This window comes from Cygnus olor, chromosome 13, assembly GCF_009769625.2.
Source record: "Cygnus olor isolate bCygOlo1 chromosome 13, bCygOlo1.pri.v2, whole genome shotgun sequence".
Taxonomy (NCBI): Eukaryota; Metazoa; Chordata; class Aves; order Anseriformes; family Anatidae; genus Cygnus; species Cygnus olor.
This window is the reverse complement of record NC_049181.1, coordinates 8,894,819-8,915,432: the sequence shown is the minus strand read 5'-3', so window position 1 is coordinate 8,915,432 and position 20,614 is coordinate 8,894,819. Positions and strand designations below refer to the sequence as shown.

Sequence of the window (20,614 nt, the reverse complement as noted above, 5' to 3'; positions counted from 1 at the left end):
GGGTAAAGACTTATAGTTAGGGAAAATCTCTTTTGTCCTAAGGAAGAACCCTAGAAAGTTGAAAGTTGAAAGAAGAGAGTATGTACCAAATGGAGTCTTTAGTTGCATCCCTTCGTTCTCACTACCTACTAGCAGGAGTATCTGTTGTCAGGTTTGAAGAATTTAAACATAGACAATCTTAAGAACAGTATCATCCACTGAATGATCATGCAAGCCTAATGAAGCAACAGACCGCTGAGCAATTGCTACATGATTTACCAGGTCAGAAGTTGGACTGCCAAAACATCATCGAGGCAGAACAGAGCAGTTCAAAGAGCTGCAGTAAGAAGCTCTGCCCGTGATATCTGACCAAGGGGCTCTGCTTGAGCCCTGACCAGAATGTGAAAACAATGAGTACATGCAACATGGCTGATGAATCAGGTAATCCACTACACTGACTACCTGCAAAAGGCATCACAGTAACAGTTTTATTAAAGTATTTATTACTGTTAGAAGTAATTTTATCAAATAATATTCCATATTATCACTACTCTCAGCCAACAGTGGCAATGTCTTTGTAGACTTTGGCCAAAAGAGCGGTCTAAAGGTCACAAGGTAAAACAAATCAGCGCTGTCTCTCCTTGATAAGCCAGGTGGATCAGCACAAGGATTTCTCCTGCTGCTTCATGAAGAATCCAGCATCTTGCCAGGACACTGTTAAGCAAGAAATACTCCAGCATCCTTCCTGAACTGGCAAGTGCAGAAGTGCTGGAAGAAGCCAAGGTAAAGATGACTAGAAGCCATGGTTATCCTGAAGCAGAATTTCCTCTTGACTGAAAACATGACAGAATACTACCCACTATTTGCATAAGATGAATCTCGCATCCCAGAATGAGAAAATAAAGCATCAATTCCCCCCACACACTTTTTTTTTTGGTAGTTACTAAACTGCAAATCACAAAACTGTATCTATGAAATTCCAAATTAGACAAAGACGATAGTATTAATAGCCCCTCTGTAAGCATTATAGAACTTGACTAAGTACCTAGTTAACCCTACTTGAAGGTTACCCACAGACCAAACATCACAGGTTCTTACTGATGTCTAGAATGTATTCGGTGGTCAACAGTAAAAGTCTTTAGTAGACTTTCTGTAGAAAAGTTGGGCATTGTGGTTAATCGTTTGAAACTATACATATTCTACTGCTCAGTCCTCCAGCACTTTATTTCAACATTCAGCTTTGTCTGTGCTTTCCATCAAGGGATCTGTATACACAGCTTTTCAGAACCAAAAGAAAAAAATTAAGCAAATTACAGTTATTCTATATTAGGGGGAAAAAAATATTCCCACATTATCATTTTGGACTTCTTAGGAAACACACAGTTACTCACAAAGAGTCTCTCCACATCATCTCTGATAAGCAGAAATATCTTCTCTGTTCTTCATGCACCTGTAGTCAAACAGAAAAGAATTGACGCAGAGTCACAGACAGACATCCATAAATAGCATTGTGTCACTCAGATCCCACAGATTTTCACAAAACAAATCTATATTTGTTCTAAACATTTAAAATACGACTTTTTCCCCTTTTTACTAACTTTCTACAGTAGAATTCCAGAGAGAAAGAAACATAAAGGAAAGAAAACTGCTTCTTGTTTGCATGTATAACACTGCTTTTCGCGTTAGAAACAAGGATGAATTATGAAAACTAATCAAGTGAACTGAGCGAGCACATGACCTAGATTTTTCAAATAATCTCTTGGTTTAACCCAGTTGTTCCTGAGCCTGCCTATCCTATGAACAATTTAATAAAATGGAAGCTGTGACTCATTAAGCCACCTTTTATTTTAAGAGGGAGAGAAACAGCTCAAATTATTTATGTGCAAGACAATCACATTAATTTGCACAGAGCAGGCCAAAATTTTAATGAGTTCCATTTTTAAGATCTAATATAGTTGATCAAAAACTGACAGTCTTGTTAGATTATTTTTTTAATGTCTCAAGGGTATAATATCTTACAGCTATTAATCTCAATGAAAGACTACAGCCTATCTTCCAGTTTGAAACCACACTTCTACTTGAAGATAGAGTGGCAAAGCTGTAATATTTAAATTTTCTGACATTGTTTAGCAGCAAGTACTGAAAAATATAACTATGCAACACCCCTGAGAAGAGCCACATTTTTGGTCTTCTGAATATTTTGCATTGTTAAGCATAAGTGAACATTAAGAAAAGTAGTAGCAGAGGAAATTACGGATTTCTTTAGACTTACTATTCCTTCATGGCCCCAAGCAGAAACTCCTGTGCCGGAATTAATATTTTTAACACAAATACCAATGAGTATTGTTAGATACAGTCATAAAATTGTAAACCTATATCAAGATTTGAAACAACAGATCAGTTTATGTATAATGAAAAACAGAAACTTCTGCAAATCATCCTCTCCCACGCAAGTGTTCTGTACCATTATAAATAACATTTTGACTTCAGTGAGAAAAAAATCACATGCAATGCTAATTTCGGATTTAGTCAAAAATTTGATTTTGTTAAAGCAGACTAGATATTTAGTGGAAGAAATCCACACATAGTATTTGTAGGCATAAACTACAAATTCAATGTGCGCTCTGCAACACTTTAAATGTACTATAACAGCATCAAAGTGAATTATTTAATGGTATCTAACTCACTGCTCCCTCCCACTGATGCTATAGCAGCTGGTAGAATAATGTGGTTCTTAACCTCTGCTGTTACTGCACTTTAGGACATGCACTTGTTTCAAATAAACCCCAGGCTTTCCTCCATTAAAGAAGGCTGCTGAGTAAACAGGATATGTTTTATCTATCCTTCATCATAAAACACATTCAAAAAGTACCATGTACATCTGAATTGCTTTCCTACAAGTGTACACAGAAATAGTTATTTGTAAAGTCCAGTAGGATTTGGAGAATGGTTAACGCAATTTGAAGGGATAATGCAGTCTTGTTCATTGTTTTATGATCCTGTGCACAAAGCATAGGTTTCTCTGATGAGACAAATACATAACATAACTGTGTGAAGTTATCAAAAGAATGGCGTTCCTTGTCTTCAGAAAGCTCTACAGTTAGGACCAAATTAACTCCAAAAAATAAAGGAAGTTGACCTCATCTTGGGCAGGTAAACACTACAGATGGTTTAGTCATCTCTCCAAATACCTCCTTGGCAAGGCCAAAACAATGTTGTTTGGACGTGGTCTTTAATCGGATTGCTTATCTGTATATCAACTACAATGATCACTCCAGGTTGATCGAGAATTAGGAAAATCTGACCTTTCAAATATTAATTACAAATATATACTTTTTCATTCTTCCAACTTACCTATTTCCCTAAGCAGGTTACTCTAAGTCAACTAAGTTGCAAGTTTGCTGAAGTTGTTTTTGGATAAATAAATGTGCTATTAGTGCACAGTAAATTTGCACTGTGCCCAACAAAACTAGATCTGAATTCCGAAAATATCAGTTTCACCTTCTTCCAGAGGAATTTTAACAGTACAGATTGGCCAAACTATTCACATAGTCAGTAGTACTTCTGTTAACTTTAAGCTTGTCACCTAGTTAAATAAAAAGCCATTGGTGTGACTTCAAAAATGAAATTCCTTATATATGTACATTTTCTCCCCACACCTAGAAATTTCTTTGGAGCAAGATTTTAAATAGCTTGTATGTTATCCACTCAAAGAATGCTGAGCCAGTTACATTGTAAGGTGAAAGCTGATTTTTTATTTTTGAATTTGCAGCCTTTTTTAAAACCACTGCTGAGAGGAAAAATAACTACATCCCTTCACCTGTGTCTGTCTTGCAATAGAAAATGTTACATGTATTGTCTTCCTGTACACAGGAAGAAACTAAAGATTTTAAAAGAGAATAGTACAGGATGGGTAAGTTAACGCACACGAGTTCTCAAACTGAGAACTGAAATTTTACTCCATTCAAGTAAAAACTCAGAAAGTGCAGAAAGAATATTTGCCACATCTCATTACCACAGAAATTCAAATAGTTCAGAATACGTTAATTTTTTTAAAAGATTTTATTTAGCTTTCAACTTCAATGACAGAGCTATCACCTTTCACATCCTCACCATTGATTCTCCATGCCCAACACATGAAAGAAATTCACACCTCTGCTTACAACCCTACAGCTACTCACTACGTCCACAGAAAGGAAAAATGGGATCACCAGTTCCCCTCTTCCCCCTCCCAACAGAAGCTGAGCACTGAATTTCTCCCTGCCATGCAAGTTCCTCAGTTCTCTATGGTTTGTGTTGTTTGCCATTGCTGCTGCTCATTTTGCTGCTGCTATATAATTTTTAAATAAGCGTTCCTTCCAGAGCCAAGCAAGAACCGTGAATTTTGCCATAATTCTTTCAGATACGCAAAAGCAAGTACATGTATTTATGAATAATGATTCATTTCCTACATAACCCACTACATTTCTTTTAATGACCTTCAGTATGAATTTAGGAATACAATTTAAAAGTAGTATGGTTAAGACTCATGTAAAATTGATTAGTATTTCGCAGACAAGTTAAACTACTTCTAATACCGACTGCATAATATAAAGACTCCATATGCTGGTAATATGCCAGTGCACAGAACTCATATGGCACCATGTGAAGTTTATTTTTTATGTATATATTTCATTATCTGTTAGAAGGCTTTAAAATTTTCAAGGTTCGTAAATGATAGGGCTTCTGTAGGTTACTTATCTAAAGGACTGATTACTGATATAACAGCAAATTAGTGACACAAAGAGTGCACAACAAAGGGCACAGTCTAAGAAGCCATTGAAGAAACAAACCCATGCATTCCTAGTGGAGAAACGCATGAGCATATGCGGCATGGAGTGTCAATACACTCGTCAGGTCAGAGGACAGACTTTAGCAAACTTATTTTTATAGAAGGTAAGGTGTTTGCAAATGATGCTCAGAAATTATAAATCAAGAAGATGCTGTGATTTAGCCTGAGCTAGAGTAATTGCAGGCCATACAAGCTTCCTCTAGCACAGTAGAGAATGAAAATTAAACCCATAACAAAACAGAACTGCTGAAAAACACAAGACAATTAAACAAACGTGGAGCAAGTGGCTAAACTCTAGCCTGGGAGCATTAATTAAGGATGCAGTTCCACATCACGCTTAGTCTGACCTAGCTAGTAGTCACCTAACTTGTGCCCAATTTAACAAGCCAACTAGCTGCACAATTCAACAGAAAACCACTGTCCATTATAAATAACTTTTCTATGAGATGAGCAAGATAATCCCACTCACCTGGTGCCAGTTGCACCTTCCCAGGCATGCACTCAGCAGCTGTATCAGAAGCAGATGAAGAAAGCAGTATTGTCACTTTTGGCAGCAGCTGATTCAATTTGACATTGAACTATACCCTTACACATAGAATGGTTTTAATCTCTGTATAAGAGATAATATGTAAGAGACTTTCATTCTAAATATAGAGAGATCTATGTCTATAAAGGCATTTTTATCTTAAGATAAGATGTAGAATAGTTTCATGCAGGAAGTTTTCAAAACTTTTTTTTTTTAAACAACAGGTAACAGAGTTCCATCACCTGGAAGTGGCATTAACATTATAAAACATCCCCTGATAATCAGTAATTAACAAGTAGAATCATCACTATTTTCCATCTACAAACTGGAATTATACTCGTAAATATTTTCAAAGAAAAAATTAAGTCCATACACAAAAGAAACCGCTATTCTTACCCTACAGAACATACAACATAAGTTACCAATTTATTGCAGTCAATCAAGGTACTGCATTTTGAAAAAAAACAGCGTCAGAAAGGAAGCAATTATTTGTCAACTGCTGAAATACAACACTAGGTAACAGAACAGGTATTATACTAACAGAAATTTACTAATTGCACTCAGTGAAAAAGTTTTACCCACCAAAAGTGATGCTTCAATTACATAACGTCCTTTGTCAGCATACTTTAAAAATGTTTTTAATAATTATTATTCAACATATTTCAACACTATATAACAAAAATCAAGCTTCAGCAAGCTTACACAAGCTTAGAAGTCTTCAGTGCTATTTATATATAAAAAACAAGCTTCATTAGTATAGCTGTTCACTCATGTAACAAGAAAAAATAGTTCTCTGAAGAATACAGAATCATTAATACACTGCTTATAAATTGCATTCAGGTAAAACATCTGCAGTTTAAAATAGCACCAAAGAGGCAGCAGGAAAGTACTATGGCATATTGGAAGCTATATCAGGAGCATATCAGGAGCTTCAGCAATTAGAGTAATCCAACACCAGGGAATCAACTCCTCTCCTGTTAGGATGAGCTGTAACAAGACAGCTCTGCATGCAGCAATCCCCAACCAGGACCAAAGGAAAAGGGGACAAGGAAGAGGCTGCAGATGACGCACAGCGGTGACAAGGAGTTGTGCCAGCACACGGAGGGGGCAAGGAGACAGCTGGCACCAGTGTCCAAAAACACAGGAAAGCACTGGTGAGACATGCCAGCTCCATGCCAGAGCTGACAGGTTAATAACTCCCCTGGGCCCCCAGGGACTTTGTCAATTCAGCAGCAGCGCTGCTCTCTCCTGCCCTTGGCCCAAACACCTGCACCGTCTCTTCACCCACAGCAGCAGCTCCGAGCGTCATTTGGCATTACACACAGTGCCTGGACGCTCAGGCAATGACACCTGCCTAAAACGCTGTTCTCCTCCTACTGCTATCACTACAGCCACAACTGGGAGCAGGTCCCTACTGCTGACAATGTCCACATCCATGTTTGTGGATGTCCAGACTACACAAAAAGCATCTTCCATGCCACCCCTCTGGTAGAGGCAGTGTGGGCTACTGCCCTCATGATTATAATCACTGTTAAAAACCTGCCTCTAGTTCTCTCTCAAAAGGCCTGAAAGCATGGTGTTAGTGACTCTTAGCCTACCAGGACTGTTTCTGTTTGTCAGGAGCTCCATTCTGGAGAGCGTATGCCACGGCCTTACAGTTACCAATTAAATCCTGTTCTGGAAGGGTAAATCAAAGGCTAGTTTCACAACAGACTAAAACCAAGTGATTATAACAGGAGTTGAAATCCTGGGAAGCTTCCTAGTAAAATAACGCACACTTCAGTGGTCTGAAATCTAGTCCTGAAAAAAATTATTTTCAAGTAGCCAGTATAAATTAGCTGACAGTAAAAACAAAAAAGCTCAGAACATTAAAACTTGCTTTCCCCTTTTCTGCTGTAAAACATTTCGGTACTCCTCTGTTACATTATACACAAGAGTATCAGAGCCACCTGCTTCACTGAGAAATTAAGTCCTTGGTATTTCATTAAGCTAGCACTCAAGTACCCACGTGATGAGCCACCTTGGAATCACTCTCCACTAAACTGAGCCTTCCCACCTGTTGTTACTTTACTCAGCCACATCCTTTACCTGCAGGCTTCATCTAAACCACATCCTTGAAAAAATTATCTACATATGCAAATAAAGGCCTGGGAAAAACACTTTTGGCCATGTTAGTCAGCATGATTTCAAGCAGCAATCACCATCAGGAAGCTTATTAATTCTGGAGTGCTGTTAATGGGTAAAGCTGGAAGCTAAGAACACCAGGCTGCAGATCAACTTAAAGACATTACTTTTCCTTTGCTTTTAACAGCTGTTTTGAGCATACCTCAGAAAGACAACACAGCCATTGAACTGATACAATTCAGGAAACACTAGGTCATAAGGCTATCTAGAACACAATAGAGCACACCCACCACACGCTGGCTTATCATAAGCCAAACAAATGACATGAGAATTGAATAAGATGCGCTTCACATAACAGCGATTTAGCTTAGCAGAGATATTTTTCTAACACTACAGAATTAACGTCAGAGACGAGATTTGGATTTCTAATGGTACTTGTCTTAGAAACAGACTTTAAGAATCTCCCAAACACAAGGACCTTGAGCACCAGTACAACAGTCGAGATTTTGACGCCAATAAACACCTCAAAAGAAGAGCGAGAGGACAAACCACACCATTTCTAGGTAATTGATTGCAGGGGGGTGGAGGGAAGAACAACACAACCAAGACTATTTGAGATATCCTAGGTAAGAGAATCATATCCATCCTTAAAATTCCTCTTAACTACATGCAGGGTTATTCTGATATTACATAAATTTGTTCACAACTCCACAGGTAACGATGAGGTTCTGATCACAGAAAACATCAGTGAACGTTCTTGTGCATATGTTTACCTTTCAGACAGTGAGGCTTGCTAAATAGAACAGTTAAAAATAAGTGAACGTTTTATCTCAGAGCAACATAACTTTAACTCAGTCTATCTGTGACTACAAAAACTAAAGCTTTTGAAAGCTTACTAGAATGTGGCGAACCTATCTTCTATTTTATAAATCTAAAAATGCATACATTTGTCCTTTTCAACTAAGCTGGACAAACTTATGAAAAAGCTGACAGCCATCAGTTTTAACAATACCTCCTTGTTTTGCACACACAACTTCGTACATACAAGGAACTGAACAGCTTCCTCTGTCATTATCAATTGTTCTGATAAATGACCTAATGCTACGTAATTTGATCCATTATTATAATGTAACAATTACAGCATTCTTATTGAGGGAGATTTCCAAGATTTAAGGTATTAACATTGCCTAACACTGCAAATATATTCACCAGCTTTTGAAAGCCTTATGTAAAAATTGCTCTCGTGAAAGGATTAAACATAACATGGTCAGAGAGTTCTACAAATGAAAACGAAGTATTCTGCATTTGAACATTTGTATGTTAAGCATTTAAACTGCTGTGAAGAGTTTAAGACATCAAGAGTTTTGACATCAAGAGCTGTTCATTTCCGATTGATTGTATCTATCCAATTCATGATATTCAACAATACAAAAGCCTTCTAATTTCTGTCCCAGTAAAGGTTGACAAATAGTGTCAACAGCACCAAGCTCAGTTGAAATTTACACTTCACAAGCATGCTACTCACCCACACAGTCCCTCATAAATCATCTATTTTGTGCCGGGGAAAACTCAGCAGAATAATTTTTCAATGCATCAATTTAAGGATGCCTATTACAACATCTGGAAAAGACTACATAAAGAATACAGATACATAAATATTTACCTACATATCCTTCAAACTGGAAAGTTTCAGACTACCAACACTAGAAAAATATCTGAATATTTTCATCAACACTCAAGATTATCTCTAAAGGTGCTTACTTTCTCGGATACATAAGCCATTTAATCAACATCTAACAAATGCTTCATATAAGGAAAACGCCACACAGAAGTCAGATATGAAAGGTCAGACCAAAGACCTGTTTAAACAAGCTTCCTGTCCAACATCAGACAATTCATGAGCAGCAAAAGTAACAACTAACATGACTGCATTCTAACAGCTTTCATCAGCCAGCGGTTTAGGGCCTTTATCACACAAACCGCATCCAGAACATAGTTTTTAAGCACTCCACGATTCACTATTTTCCTCCACTAATTTGTCTAGTCACATTTCAAGCTGCTGTGTGTCCAAGATATCACGTGACAACGGAGTCTCAAGATAATTATATACTAGATTAAAATGGAGTCTCACAACACAGTTACATATTACAGGAAAGCATCCTTCGGCTACCAACTCTAACTTCATGGCACTCCTACTGGCTGCAGCGACTTGCTAGCACTGTTTCCCAAAGCCCTCCCCTAACAAGCCATACCTCTGATTTACTGTACTACCTCTTCACTACATGAAAAGCTGGGAGCACACCCACCCTAACATAACTAGACAACGCATTGTGCAGTTTAATTGAACAGGAACAGTTTCACTGGGGTTTAGCCATTTAAATAATATTAGTTGCACAGACAAAGCATCTCAATTTTCTTACTGTTCATGGCAGGATCCCAGGGCTACGTTTCGCCATTCCCAAGTAGTCCAGGTCAATTTTGACATCTAGAACAAGGTTCAGGAAGAGAAAAAAGAATGTCACACACCTTTGCACACTATTATTCATTGTAGATGTTATTTTAAAGAACTGCAGGGTACATCATCTCCCACAGAGTTAACTATTGGTTTATGCAGCTCGTTGAGCTCTGTCTCCACTGTGAGTGGAAAATCGGATAACCCCATTTCTTGCCTGTCGGGAAAGTTCATAAAACTCACTACTGTCATGTCCTGCTCTTCTTCCATGTATACAGAGTATTTCATACACAATTCTGCAAGACCACAGCTGCAAATAAAAATCATTTTCAATAGTAGCATTGAAGAAAAAGGTGGCAGAGACAGTTTTTGCTTTTAAGTTAGTCAGTCTTTCTGTGTATCTCAGAAGAAGAACCACCATTTTACGTAAATCACTAAATGCACAGAAGCCCCAGAAGACCTAACAGAAGTAATACCTTGCAACACGTCACTAAACCAAGCATGCTTTTTATAAATTCAACTCATGGTTGCTATTACAGCAGGAAACTATCTGGCTGGGCTTGCAAAAAAAGTACAGGTTACAACAGAGCTGTAACAGTACAAAGTTACAGCGAAAGGTTTCACAGCCAGTTGAAAGTCATTTTTCTGTATGGAATGACCAACTGGAGAACACAGGCTGACAGGAGATGCTGCTTTTCTTTGTAACACCGAAGAGATAGTGGACTCAATTGAAAAGGAAAAACAGCCAGTCACCCCAAAATGCAAAGGACAGTTAGCAGTATTGTCATTTGCAATGGCAGCAATTTTGTTTTGTTCATTCTAATGCAGAGTGAAGAAACACTGGTAACAATGCTGCCTGCTTTTGCTTTCTCTGATTCTTCTCTTTGAAGATCAAAATAATTAGAGCATTACATCTGGCATCTTGTATTCTCATATTCAGCTAGAATCAATAACTTGACTCACACCTACAATGCAATGAAAGCATAAAAACATTTTTTCAATTACAAGCCCTTCTCAACCTGAAGCAAAGCTACTCATCTAGTTAAAACAATACTAACAAAAAAATGACATAGGAAACTACTCATTAAACTGTAGTAACAGAAAAGAAACAAAACAGTTAAGACTGAATGTCCTGTACCAAAACAAAGGAGTTACCTGAAGATTAGATAAACTATTGCAGTCTTATTTCATGACGCTTTCTTCGTTTTGGTATCCCTCCTTAAAATGCATTGGTTTGGTTTTTACAGATGCACATTTACGCATGGCAGCCATCAGAAAGACCCATGTTCCAGAACTGAAGGAATATTAATGTGATGAATTGTGTGTGTCATCCCTGACACAAAGCACTATACATGGTTTGTTTTGGTGAAGAAAAGCAGAAAGATAAGAAATTAGAAAGTAGTTTCTGCTGGCAAGAAGCCCCCTAAGAACTGGGCACAAGAACCAGGCTTCCCACCATCCTGTCTGAGCATTTCACATAAACCTGCATCTATGCAAAGCGGTGTCAGGCTACTCCAGCGACACATACAAGCATTACAGTGGAGGTCTTTATGAAGGGCCCTCAGTAAAGAAAAGCTAGAACAACGTCAGACTTGTTAGACACATCTGGGATGGCACTGAAACAATAAAGTCAATACAAAGACAGCGTTTTTCCTCCAGCCCACTCATTTTTTCCTCCTCCTATTTCTTTTTTCCACCATTATTTATTCTTGACTCCATGTTCAGGAGCATAGTGTTGCCATGCAACCTCTTCTTTTGCAGTCTCATTTTCTGGGCCAACTCCCTCCTACCATTAATTGTACTAATGAATAAACAATCTAAACTACTAAAGGCAGCTGATTATAACCATAGTATGGACTCTTCTGTGTGCACATAGGGAAGACAGGACATGGCTGCACAGCAACCCTGCACCATGTCCCACAGCACCCACAAGCCTGACAGCACAGTAAGAAGCATGCTAGCACTATAGACTGTTTAAGTTTTTACCCCACACCAGCAAATCATTATAGCCTAACCAGATGCTCTCTACAAGGACTCTGAAGGGGTTTGTAGGATTATTTGCTGTGGAAGAGCCACATTTATGCCTGTGGAGCATCCTTTTAGCTTGTGAACCTCTGCCCTGGATTTGGATCTCCTCCTAGATACACTTGTGCCCTAGAAGAGCTCATCACCCTCAGCTGCTGGTCACTGCTGTCTGCCAGAAGGCTACCAGCTGAGCTTCTCTTAAGTACTTTCTAACCTATTTACTTAGGATCAACAGATAAAAGACTGATTATTTGGGCTGTTCAAACCATCCCAGCTTATTCTGGCTGTCATTCTGCAGAAGAGCTCACAATTGTCTCAACTGCCAGAGGTAAGGTTAACAGCCCCCTAAATGAAATATGTAACTTTTCTAAACCTGGGAATGATGTCTAAACCCAGAGAAAATATCTCTACCCACATCCCAAAAGAAACTAGGTCTCTTGGCTCAGTTAACATCATCCAATGAATTAATTAAAAAAAAAAAAAGGCAAGTCTTGCTTATATATTTGCTCAGCCCCTTCCAGGGAAGCAATTTCACCTAGCTCCCAGAGAAACTAACTTGCAGAGCTCCACATGCAGGGACAGCCATGTGAGCTACATGTTAACACTACATGCAAGCCTCTGTCCTTGAAAGAAGATGAGATGCTGGTAAGACCCATCAAGTCGAGTTAAGCCTACAAGTTTTGAAGCACAAAAATGACACCACTATATTCTAAAGTTAGACTGCATGCTTAGCAAGATACTGCCTACGATGCTAACTGCTTTGTTATTCCCCTGTGTCCACCCCACCCACAAACCTCACAAAAATAACAGGTGAAAGAAAGACTACAGTAAGCATAGTAAGATTTAGGAACAGAAACTGCCTTTTTGTTCTGCATATGTGAAGCGCAGAATTCAAGGTCCTGAACCATCACTGTGGCTCTTAATCAGTAACATCATTTTTACAAGAAAAAAAAAAATTAGAGGATAGTAACACCCTAAGTTAGATGTACTCATTAAAAAAACACAGTTTTTCATTACTGATCAAAACCTTTATAGAAAAAGACAAGTATTAAAGCCTTAAATTTAGCATCAACCAAAAATAGCAAGCTTCCTAGAAGTCCATGCTATTAGACACACAGGTCAGCAAGAGCATTTTATTAATAAAAAAGCAAGGAATTATGACAAAAAAAACTTCAGGGCCACTGTCTTCTTGTAAAAAGGAGACACTAGGGAAGTTTTACCACAGTCAGTTTAAAGATTCACTGCAAACTCCTCCATGTATTCAGCCTTACATTAAGAAAAGTTAAGCCATTCCTGAAAAAAAAAATTAGCCTACTTGCAAAGATTTAAGCCAGAGTTTCTCATAGAAAGTGACATCACTAAGATCACTGGTTGAGTTGATGACACTTTTCCACCACCTCCAAGATATCAGCTATCACAATTATTTCATTACTGCTCTCCTTTAAATAATAAAACTCCCGGTTTGGACATGAAGGACAAAATTTTCAGACACAAGGGAAAATACGGTACCAAGAGCCACCTGAATTACGTAACACCCCATACTAACCCTTCTGTCATTGGAGGTGCCAGTGCTTTATACTGCCCATATCTAATTAAAAAGAGTCAGTGAACACTTCACTTTTACCTTTACTCCTCCATGACAAGTGTGAGTAGCCACAAGAGACTGGTCTGATTTGCATAGCCACTGAGAAAGCAAATGTAAGGCAACTTGAGCAGTCTAGTAAATCGAATTCAATATTGCGCAGTTGTCTAGATTTAGCCTTCAGTTCTTTTGTAGCTCAAGTATTTAATCCAAAATTCATTGTCTGAAGGCATAAACTTGCAAGTCTTAGTTTATACAAAATCTCTCTCATGGGGCACATGCCCTGATGGAAATACTTCAGTTCCATTTAGTGCCATATAAAACCAAGTTTTACAAAGTGACACAGAAGTCCAGCTTGAATTTCTAGATTTAACATCATTTTAGATTTTTACATGACTGGTTAATTACAAATTCAACAGCAAAGAGAGCAAAACTGGTTACATGCTGTTCTTGTTAAAAGCTTTCAATATAAACGGGTAATAGCATTGGTAGTAAGCAACAGCAGTACAACTACATATCCATTTTGTAACTTCTAGTTGCTACCACATAAAAAGTTATTAACAAGTAATGAGCTGAAAGATGACTGGGGTGGAAACATGGGGGAAATAAACTATTAATATGTCTTCTACAACTCTGGCACCCACGGTAGATAATCAACTTCTAAAAAAAAACACACGCAGAATATGTAGCATAGGATTCTAAGCGCGTAGGATTCTAGCGCCACTCGTGGCTTTCTTTAAATAACGGACGTGCTACTCACTTCCTCTGTTCTATTCAAAATCTGTGGGCAGCCATAAACTTGCCCAGAACCATGCCTGTTTCGTAATAGCGAAGCTATTTGAAAGCCAGGTGCTGAGAAGCCAGAGTTGACAAGGCATACGAGCAACGCATCTCCTCCTCGCGAGCAGGATGCAGGCCAGCGCTCTGATTCCTCCCAGACAACAGCTTTCCCTCTCCCTTCTTTCAGTGCAGAATTCACGCTTTCATGTAAACTCAAGCTTCCAGTAAAATATTTACACGGATCATACAGCTCCCACGCAAGTAGAAAGCTAGCTTCAGAAGAGCAGCTCGAGGAACACCTCTTCAAAGGCACCTGCAGATGCGACCAGTTGGAGGTGCGAGCGCTGCCGCAGTCCCGCCAAGCTGTCTGCTGCTGCATCCCTCCAGCCCCAGCACGCGCTGGGAGCAGTCCGGCCTCCCCTCCGCTCACCTCCAGCCACATCATTCCTGCTCTACTTGTGGGAGCAATAGCAAGGTGTAGCCACAGGGTGAGTTAAACCGATAAAAAACTTACTGAGTTAGCTTCCCATGAGATAAGCAGCATGAAAGTAATCACCCCACAAACACGCAAGCGTTAGCTCTGCGAGGAGGTGCAGCAGCAGTTGGCAGCAGAGGCCAGGGGCAGGAGGCAGGATCACACAAAATAGCGTCTGGTAAAGTACCTGCAGCACCAAACTGTCTCCGAAGTGTCTAGCGCCAGATTTTAGCCCTAAGAGCATGTATCTTCGGGTAATTTTTCAATCCTTAACAGATTCATGAATAAGTCTTAAAATTTTAAATTAACAACAGAAGTGAAAATTTGGCATTTGCGTCTTATAGAATTATGTAAATATATAGAATACATTACTACATACGACAAACAGAGCTTCAACTTTAGAGAGCTGGGTTTTGTGCCAATACAGTAAAAACCTGCTGGATATTTCAGATCATTTTAACATACTGCTGGATATTTCACATTAGTATTACCAGATAAGGTCACTTCTTCAAAAGAATCAACGTTTCCATGCTGCTAATGAAATGCACATGGAACACACTCAACTTGGAAACAGAACAGAGCACTTACACGAAGATCCTAGAGAACAATCACGAAAATTGAACTGGATCAAAACGCATGTGTTTATCCTTGCTTTCCTGAACCTACAGGATTCACTTCTAAGAATTAACCACTATAAACCTCAAAAATTCTGTTTTTTATTCCCGTGACATGAAACCTAACCTTCCTTGTAACAACAGTTTGCACTGTCCAGATGGAGGTGTAATCAAGCTTGTTTACAATGTACCATGGTTTTCATTTGTCATCTTGCTAAGTCCTGGTCTGCAATTTCAGAGTGATACAGACTGATAATATTGGCCTTTTCAGTTCATTTTCCTCACCAAGAACAAAGTACCAAAATTCTTCCCTTGCTTCAAGACAGATGGAAATTTACATTCACAAAGAGGCTAACAGATTATGATGCTGAGCAATGTAGTAACTTAAAACATTTCCTTTTAAACCCTCAGAGACAGGTACTCAAATCTTCCCACCCCTGGTTTTAACCATGAGAGCTGTGCAACACATTCCCATACACTTTGTGCTGACAACTGTTCCATGAGCAAGGTGGAGCATAGAAAGAAGGCCTCTATCCTAAAGCAGCTTATAACTTCCACCTTCAAGCAAATTAAGAGATGTCCAAGAGACAGGACAAACAGGCACATACAGCAGTAGGAGCCAAACAAAGGTGTCTGACACCTTTAGTGCTGCTGCTTTGACTGCTGACAGCCAGTTCCGCTTCTGGTCCCATCCACACCTGCATGAAAAGACATGGGCAGTTTTGTCTTGTCTATAGCCTTCCATGTGCATCATCATGTCTGGGCACCTCTCCGGAACAAGGCCCTTTGGAGAGGAATGGCAGAATACATAACCTGTAAATCAAGCAAGCATAGAGTACCTGATGAGACTGATACCCTTTAATATGGAAGTGGAAAAAGATATTAACTATCCACAAACTTTAAGCGACTACGAGATGGGGCAAAATCTGAGAATTTCTTCGACATCAAAACTTCTGCTTACTATCTATTTTCATTTCTACTTTCACCTGTACATAAGCATTCTCACACTATAAATATTTCCTATTAAAACAACCAAGCAAAAAAGCTTTAAAAATGGGCAATGAACTAATTGGCACTGCCAACAAATCTCACATTTTTCACATCTATAGAATACACCACCAAACAGCTGCATTAATCACAAAGAAAAACTTACAACAAAAGCCCCAAGAAATCATATGACCAGCGTCATTTGTATTTACAACAAAGCACTGTTTCCACAAAATGAAACAAAAAGAATTATTTCCTGCAGCAAGTTTAAAGCAAAAACATTGACTAACACCAAAAATCCATAGCTACTGCATTCTCCAAGAAAAATTAATACATCAGATTCACTTAAAAAATAGCTTCTCAAAATAGGCATCAAATTCTTTATAGTACACTGACCATGGGAAATTTTTCAAGTTTTCTTTGGATTAATCTTTGGAAACACATAAGCCAATTAAAGGAGTTGTATGCAAATTTTGTCCCAGTTTGCAAGCTCTTCTTGGGTTCACACAGATCCCTTCCTACCGCACAATCCAAAAGGTATCTTCAAGAATCCACTTCTGAAACATTCCTGTCACCAATATCAAGTCACACATTGCAAATCCCTGTATCACACATCTCAAGGCACCCAAGCTTAGTTCACTTGTCATTCCCTTCTGACACAGGATACAGGCAATCTTCATTATGCAGCATAGGTGTGCTTTCACCCTAAAACAGCTACTACTGCGTAGAACCCTTGTAGACAAAACATAAATATGCTTTATGTAAATAATTCAGATGAAAACAGCAAGTCTACAAAGTAGCTCTTATCCTGAGTATCTATTGAAAGGACGCCTTTTTCCTCCAGAGACTGTTATCTAACCTTTCTTTATTACCCCCTAGTTTTTCAAAGACACTTTGCTTAAAGATAGCAAATATAATATGAAAAATTTCTTACACACTAACTTTCTGAAGATTTCCATAAAGCGCTGATCTCCCAATTTTAAGAATTCTATTACATCACAAACAGCTGAAAGAAAACCACACAAATGTTTTCATGCAGTATTCTGACAGTGTGATACAGCTGTGAGAATTTTAAAAAAGCTCAGAGCAGATAACCTTGAAAGAAAAGCAGAACATATGTTGCCCCATCTATTTAAGCTCTTACCTACCTCCCACTCACACTGACACCCATAAACACTGTGCCAGATTTGTGATAAAGACATCTACCCATGCGAACCTAGCCTGGGGCCATCTAAGTCAACTTTCATAAGCTATTAAGAGTCATTAGAAAGTTTTCTACTATTGATACAGTGCAACAGCCAAACACTGAAACCTTTCTCTCTGAGGCAGCTAGCATTTAACAAACGGTTCCATTTGTTGAATCTTGCCACGCTACAGTTTCTCAGGAAGTTTTGCCAGCATATCAAATAAAAGAGTAAAGAAAAAGAACGTACTAAGCATCACAGCTACTTCAGCACTATAACAGCAACAAAAAAGAGCATTTTTGACAACTTTATGGTGTTCGTGGAGGTGATATAGTACTGCTAGTAGAAACTTCTAGCAGAACACACTGCGAATTCACGTGGAGTCTCTACCAACATGTTTCTTTGTAGTGTAAACTAGTTACCCCTTTCTAATAGCTGGACCACACTAAGAACATACAGCCCCTGAGGTAACACTGTTGGAACTTTTCACTTCTGAAAACAGAGGTTATGCCTTTATATCCAGGCATCCTGGGCTTGCTATCCACTGTCAAAGAAATATATACAAATGTATTATATTGACATACACTGAATGTGAGATAGTTTGGTATAGGTTTTTTGTTTCTTTTTAAAAGAATGCCAGCATTTTTATCAGCTTGATGCAAAACAGAAGAAGAAAAAAAAACATATTTAAGGTTACCACAGCTCAGAGGAAAAAAGCAAGGTTTTACTGTGTGCCCAATCACACCACGCACCTAGCCAGCTCACATGCCAGTACAAGAGCCCTTTCTGCAGCAGCTACATTTCACTTCCCCTCTGAGTCCCCTTAGAGCTTAAAGAAGGATTCATCATCAGCCTCTTACACACTGCCTTCTATAGCAGTATCAGCTGAACATACTCCCTCCCTGCTTCGCCCCACTCAGCCCTGTGTTAAGTAAGCCTCACAGGCTGTTTGAGATAAGCCCAGTGCTCATCATCTCTCCAAGGCCACGCTGTCCCATCATTTGTGGGTCCGCACTGCAAACTGAATCAGCGAGTCTCTTCACAATCCTTGTTTTCTAGCCAGTTCGCTGATCTAAGTTTGCTGATCTGCTTCATGCCTGGGAATCACCAAAAGCTGTGCCAGTGTGACCACAAGCAGCAAAATTCCTCAAGACACCATTACTGCTACAGACTAGGTACAGCTGAACCATGGCCTCAGATGACTTGGAGTTTACCAAACCTTTTGCAGAACTGCAGAAGAAACACAAAAATAATAAAAAAAACGTTGGCTTGGGCAAAGCCACTCTAATTCATTTTTGACACCTGGTGTTGAGCCAGTGTTCACAAGAAACAGTCTTGCTTCTTTGAAGCAGAGCAGCATGCTAATTTGTGCTGGCAGCTCACTGCAATTTTTTGAACTTCAGAAGTGAAGGAAAATGTTTAGAAGCACAATTTTGAAAATCACAGAATCAAAGAGATCAGAAGTGCATTCAGGACATCATTTAGTCCTAGTTACTATCCAAACTTTTCACTATCACCACTCTGCAGTGCATTAAGTGGGACTGCAGAACAGGCTTTACCGTGAAATCAGAGAAGTGGGGAGAGCGCCCTGAAGGTTCTTCATTAGCATTATCTCTGTGTGTAGCTCACTGGCGAAAGAATAAGGAAGACTCTTCCATGGCATCCTATTCAAATTCATGAGCCATATTTAAATGGGTGAGGGAGATATTTTTGATGAGCACTTCACAGCAAGTCCAAGTCAGCATCAGTTTCATTAACGCTCAGAACAGCCAAGCTCGAGAGACCTTTGCCATCCAAAGCTGACGTGCACCTTGCGTCTCCTGAATTACACAAAGAAGTCAAGAGTCCACGGGCTCTGAAGTTAATATCCCTCTTTTCTCATGAAGACAAAAAGTCCTGAACAGGACCTAATAAAAGCAGCGCTCGGCCTAAATTTTACGTGAGTAGGGCGAAGAGAAGACCAGCAACTTAATTACAACCTACAGTTAGTTACGTCCCCATCCCCAATGGCTGCACCCTGGAAACAACCCCTAAGACTCCTTCCTGCACCCAGAGCTCAGCCGCCCTATTTAGCGCCCACAACACCCCCCCACCCCCGACGAGCAGAAGAGCCGGGGAGGGGGGAGGAAGCCAACGACCACCGGGTCCGCAGAAGAGCGCCGGGAAAGGCGAGCCCAAGGCGCTTTGAGCCCTCGGAGGCGCACGGAGCGCCCGAGCCCCGTCCCGGAGCCGAGGACCGGCGGCGCTGAGGGCAGTGCCAGCGGGGGCAGCCCCGCTCTGCCCCCTCCGCGCCCCCCCCAACCCCAGGCCCCGGGCGCACCGAGCCCCCCCCCCCCCGACCCCTCGCAGGGGCTCCCGATCGCCGACGGGGCGCCCCCCATTCCCTCCTGAGCACACCGGCAGCCCCCCACCTAGGGCACACGAGCGACCCCCGCAAAAGGGTCGCCGCCGGCTTGCGCGCAGCAAGCCACCCCCCCCCCTCCCCCCGCCGCAAACCGGGCGCCCTCCCCGCAGCCCGCGGCTGCGAGCGGCGCTCCCCTCCCCGCGTCCTCGGGGCGCAGCGGGCAAAGCCCTCCCCGCCGCCGCCGCCGCCGCCGCCCCGGCCCCGCGGGACAAGCGGGGAGCGCCCCCCCCACCCCCCGCGCTCCCCCCCCCCCCTCACCTGCGAGCCGCGGCCGCCCACCCGGCCCCGGCCGCGGGCCCCGCACCGGAGCGCTCCCAAAGTCCCGAGCGCGGCCCGGGAGCGCGGCCCCGCTCCCCGCGCCCGCCCGCCGCCGCCTGGCCCCGCCTCCCGGCACCGCACGTCACCGCCCGCGCCAACATGGCGGGACACCGCGCAGGCGCCTGAGGCAGCGGCGCGAGGGGGGAAGGAGCGGCAGGCGGGGCGAGGGGAGGGAAGGAGGGGAGGGGAGGGGAGGGGAGGGGAAGGGCGATAAAGAGGGGGTGGTTTGGGAGGAGGCGTGGCTGTGGGTGCCGTAGGGTGCCATAGGGTGCCATAGGGTGCCATAGGGTGCCAGGAGCTGGCAGCGGGTGAAGCGGGCTCGGTGCTGGTCCC

At 41.0% G+C, this 20,614-nt stretch overlaps 1 protein-coding gene across 9 annotated transcripts in view; it reads right to left on the bottom strand.

Annotated features, from left to right (window-relative positions):
* Positions 1 to 20,343, bottom strand: part of KLHL13 (kelch like family member 13) — a 78,156-nt gene extending 57,813 nt beyond the window's left edge. For 2 of the 9 annotated variants that reach the window (XM_040572137.1, XM_040572144.1), the window contains exons 1-3: positions 20,222 to 20,331; positions 9,881 to 9,945; positions 1,371 to 1,429 (exon numbers count right to left, since the gene is read on the bottom strand). In XM_040572137.1, coding sequence (XP_040428071.1) covers positions 1,371 to 1,390 — 20 coding nt within the window. In that variant the 5' untranslated portion in view covers positions 1,391 to 1,429; positions 9,881 to 9,945; positions 20,222 to 20,331. Of the gene's footprint in view, positions 1 to 1,370; positions 1,430 to 5,279; positions 5,319 to 9,880; positions 9,946 to 11,067; positions 11,205 to 20,221 lie in introns of those variants that run through there. The other 7 variants (XM_040572138.1, XM_040572146.1, XM_040572141.1 and 4 more) reach the window with 7 other exon arrangements.
* Positions 20,344 to 20,614: the final 271 nt, after the last annotated feature.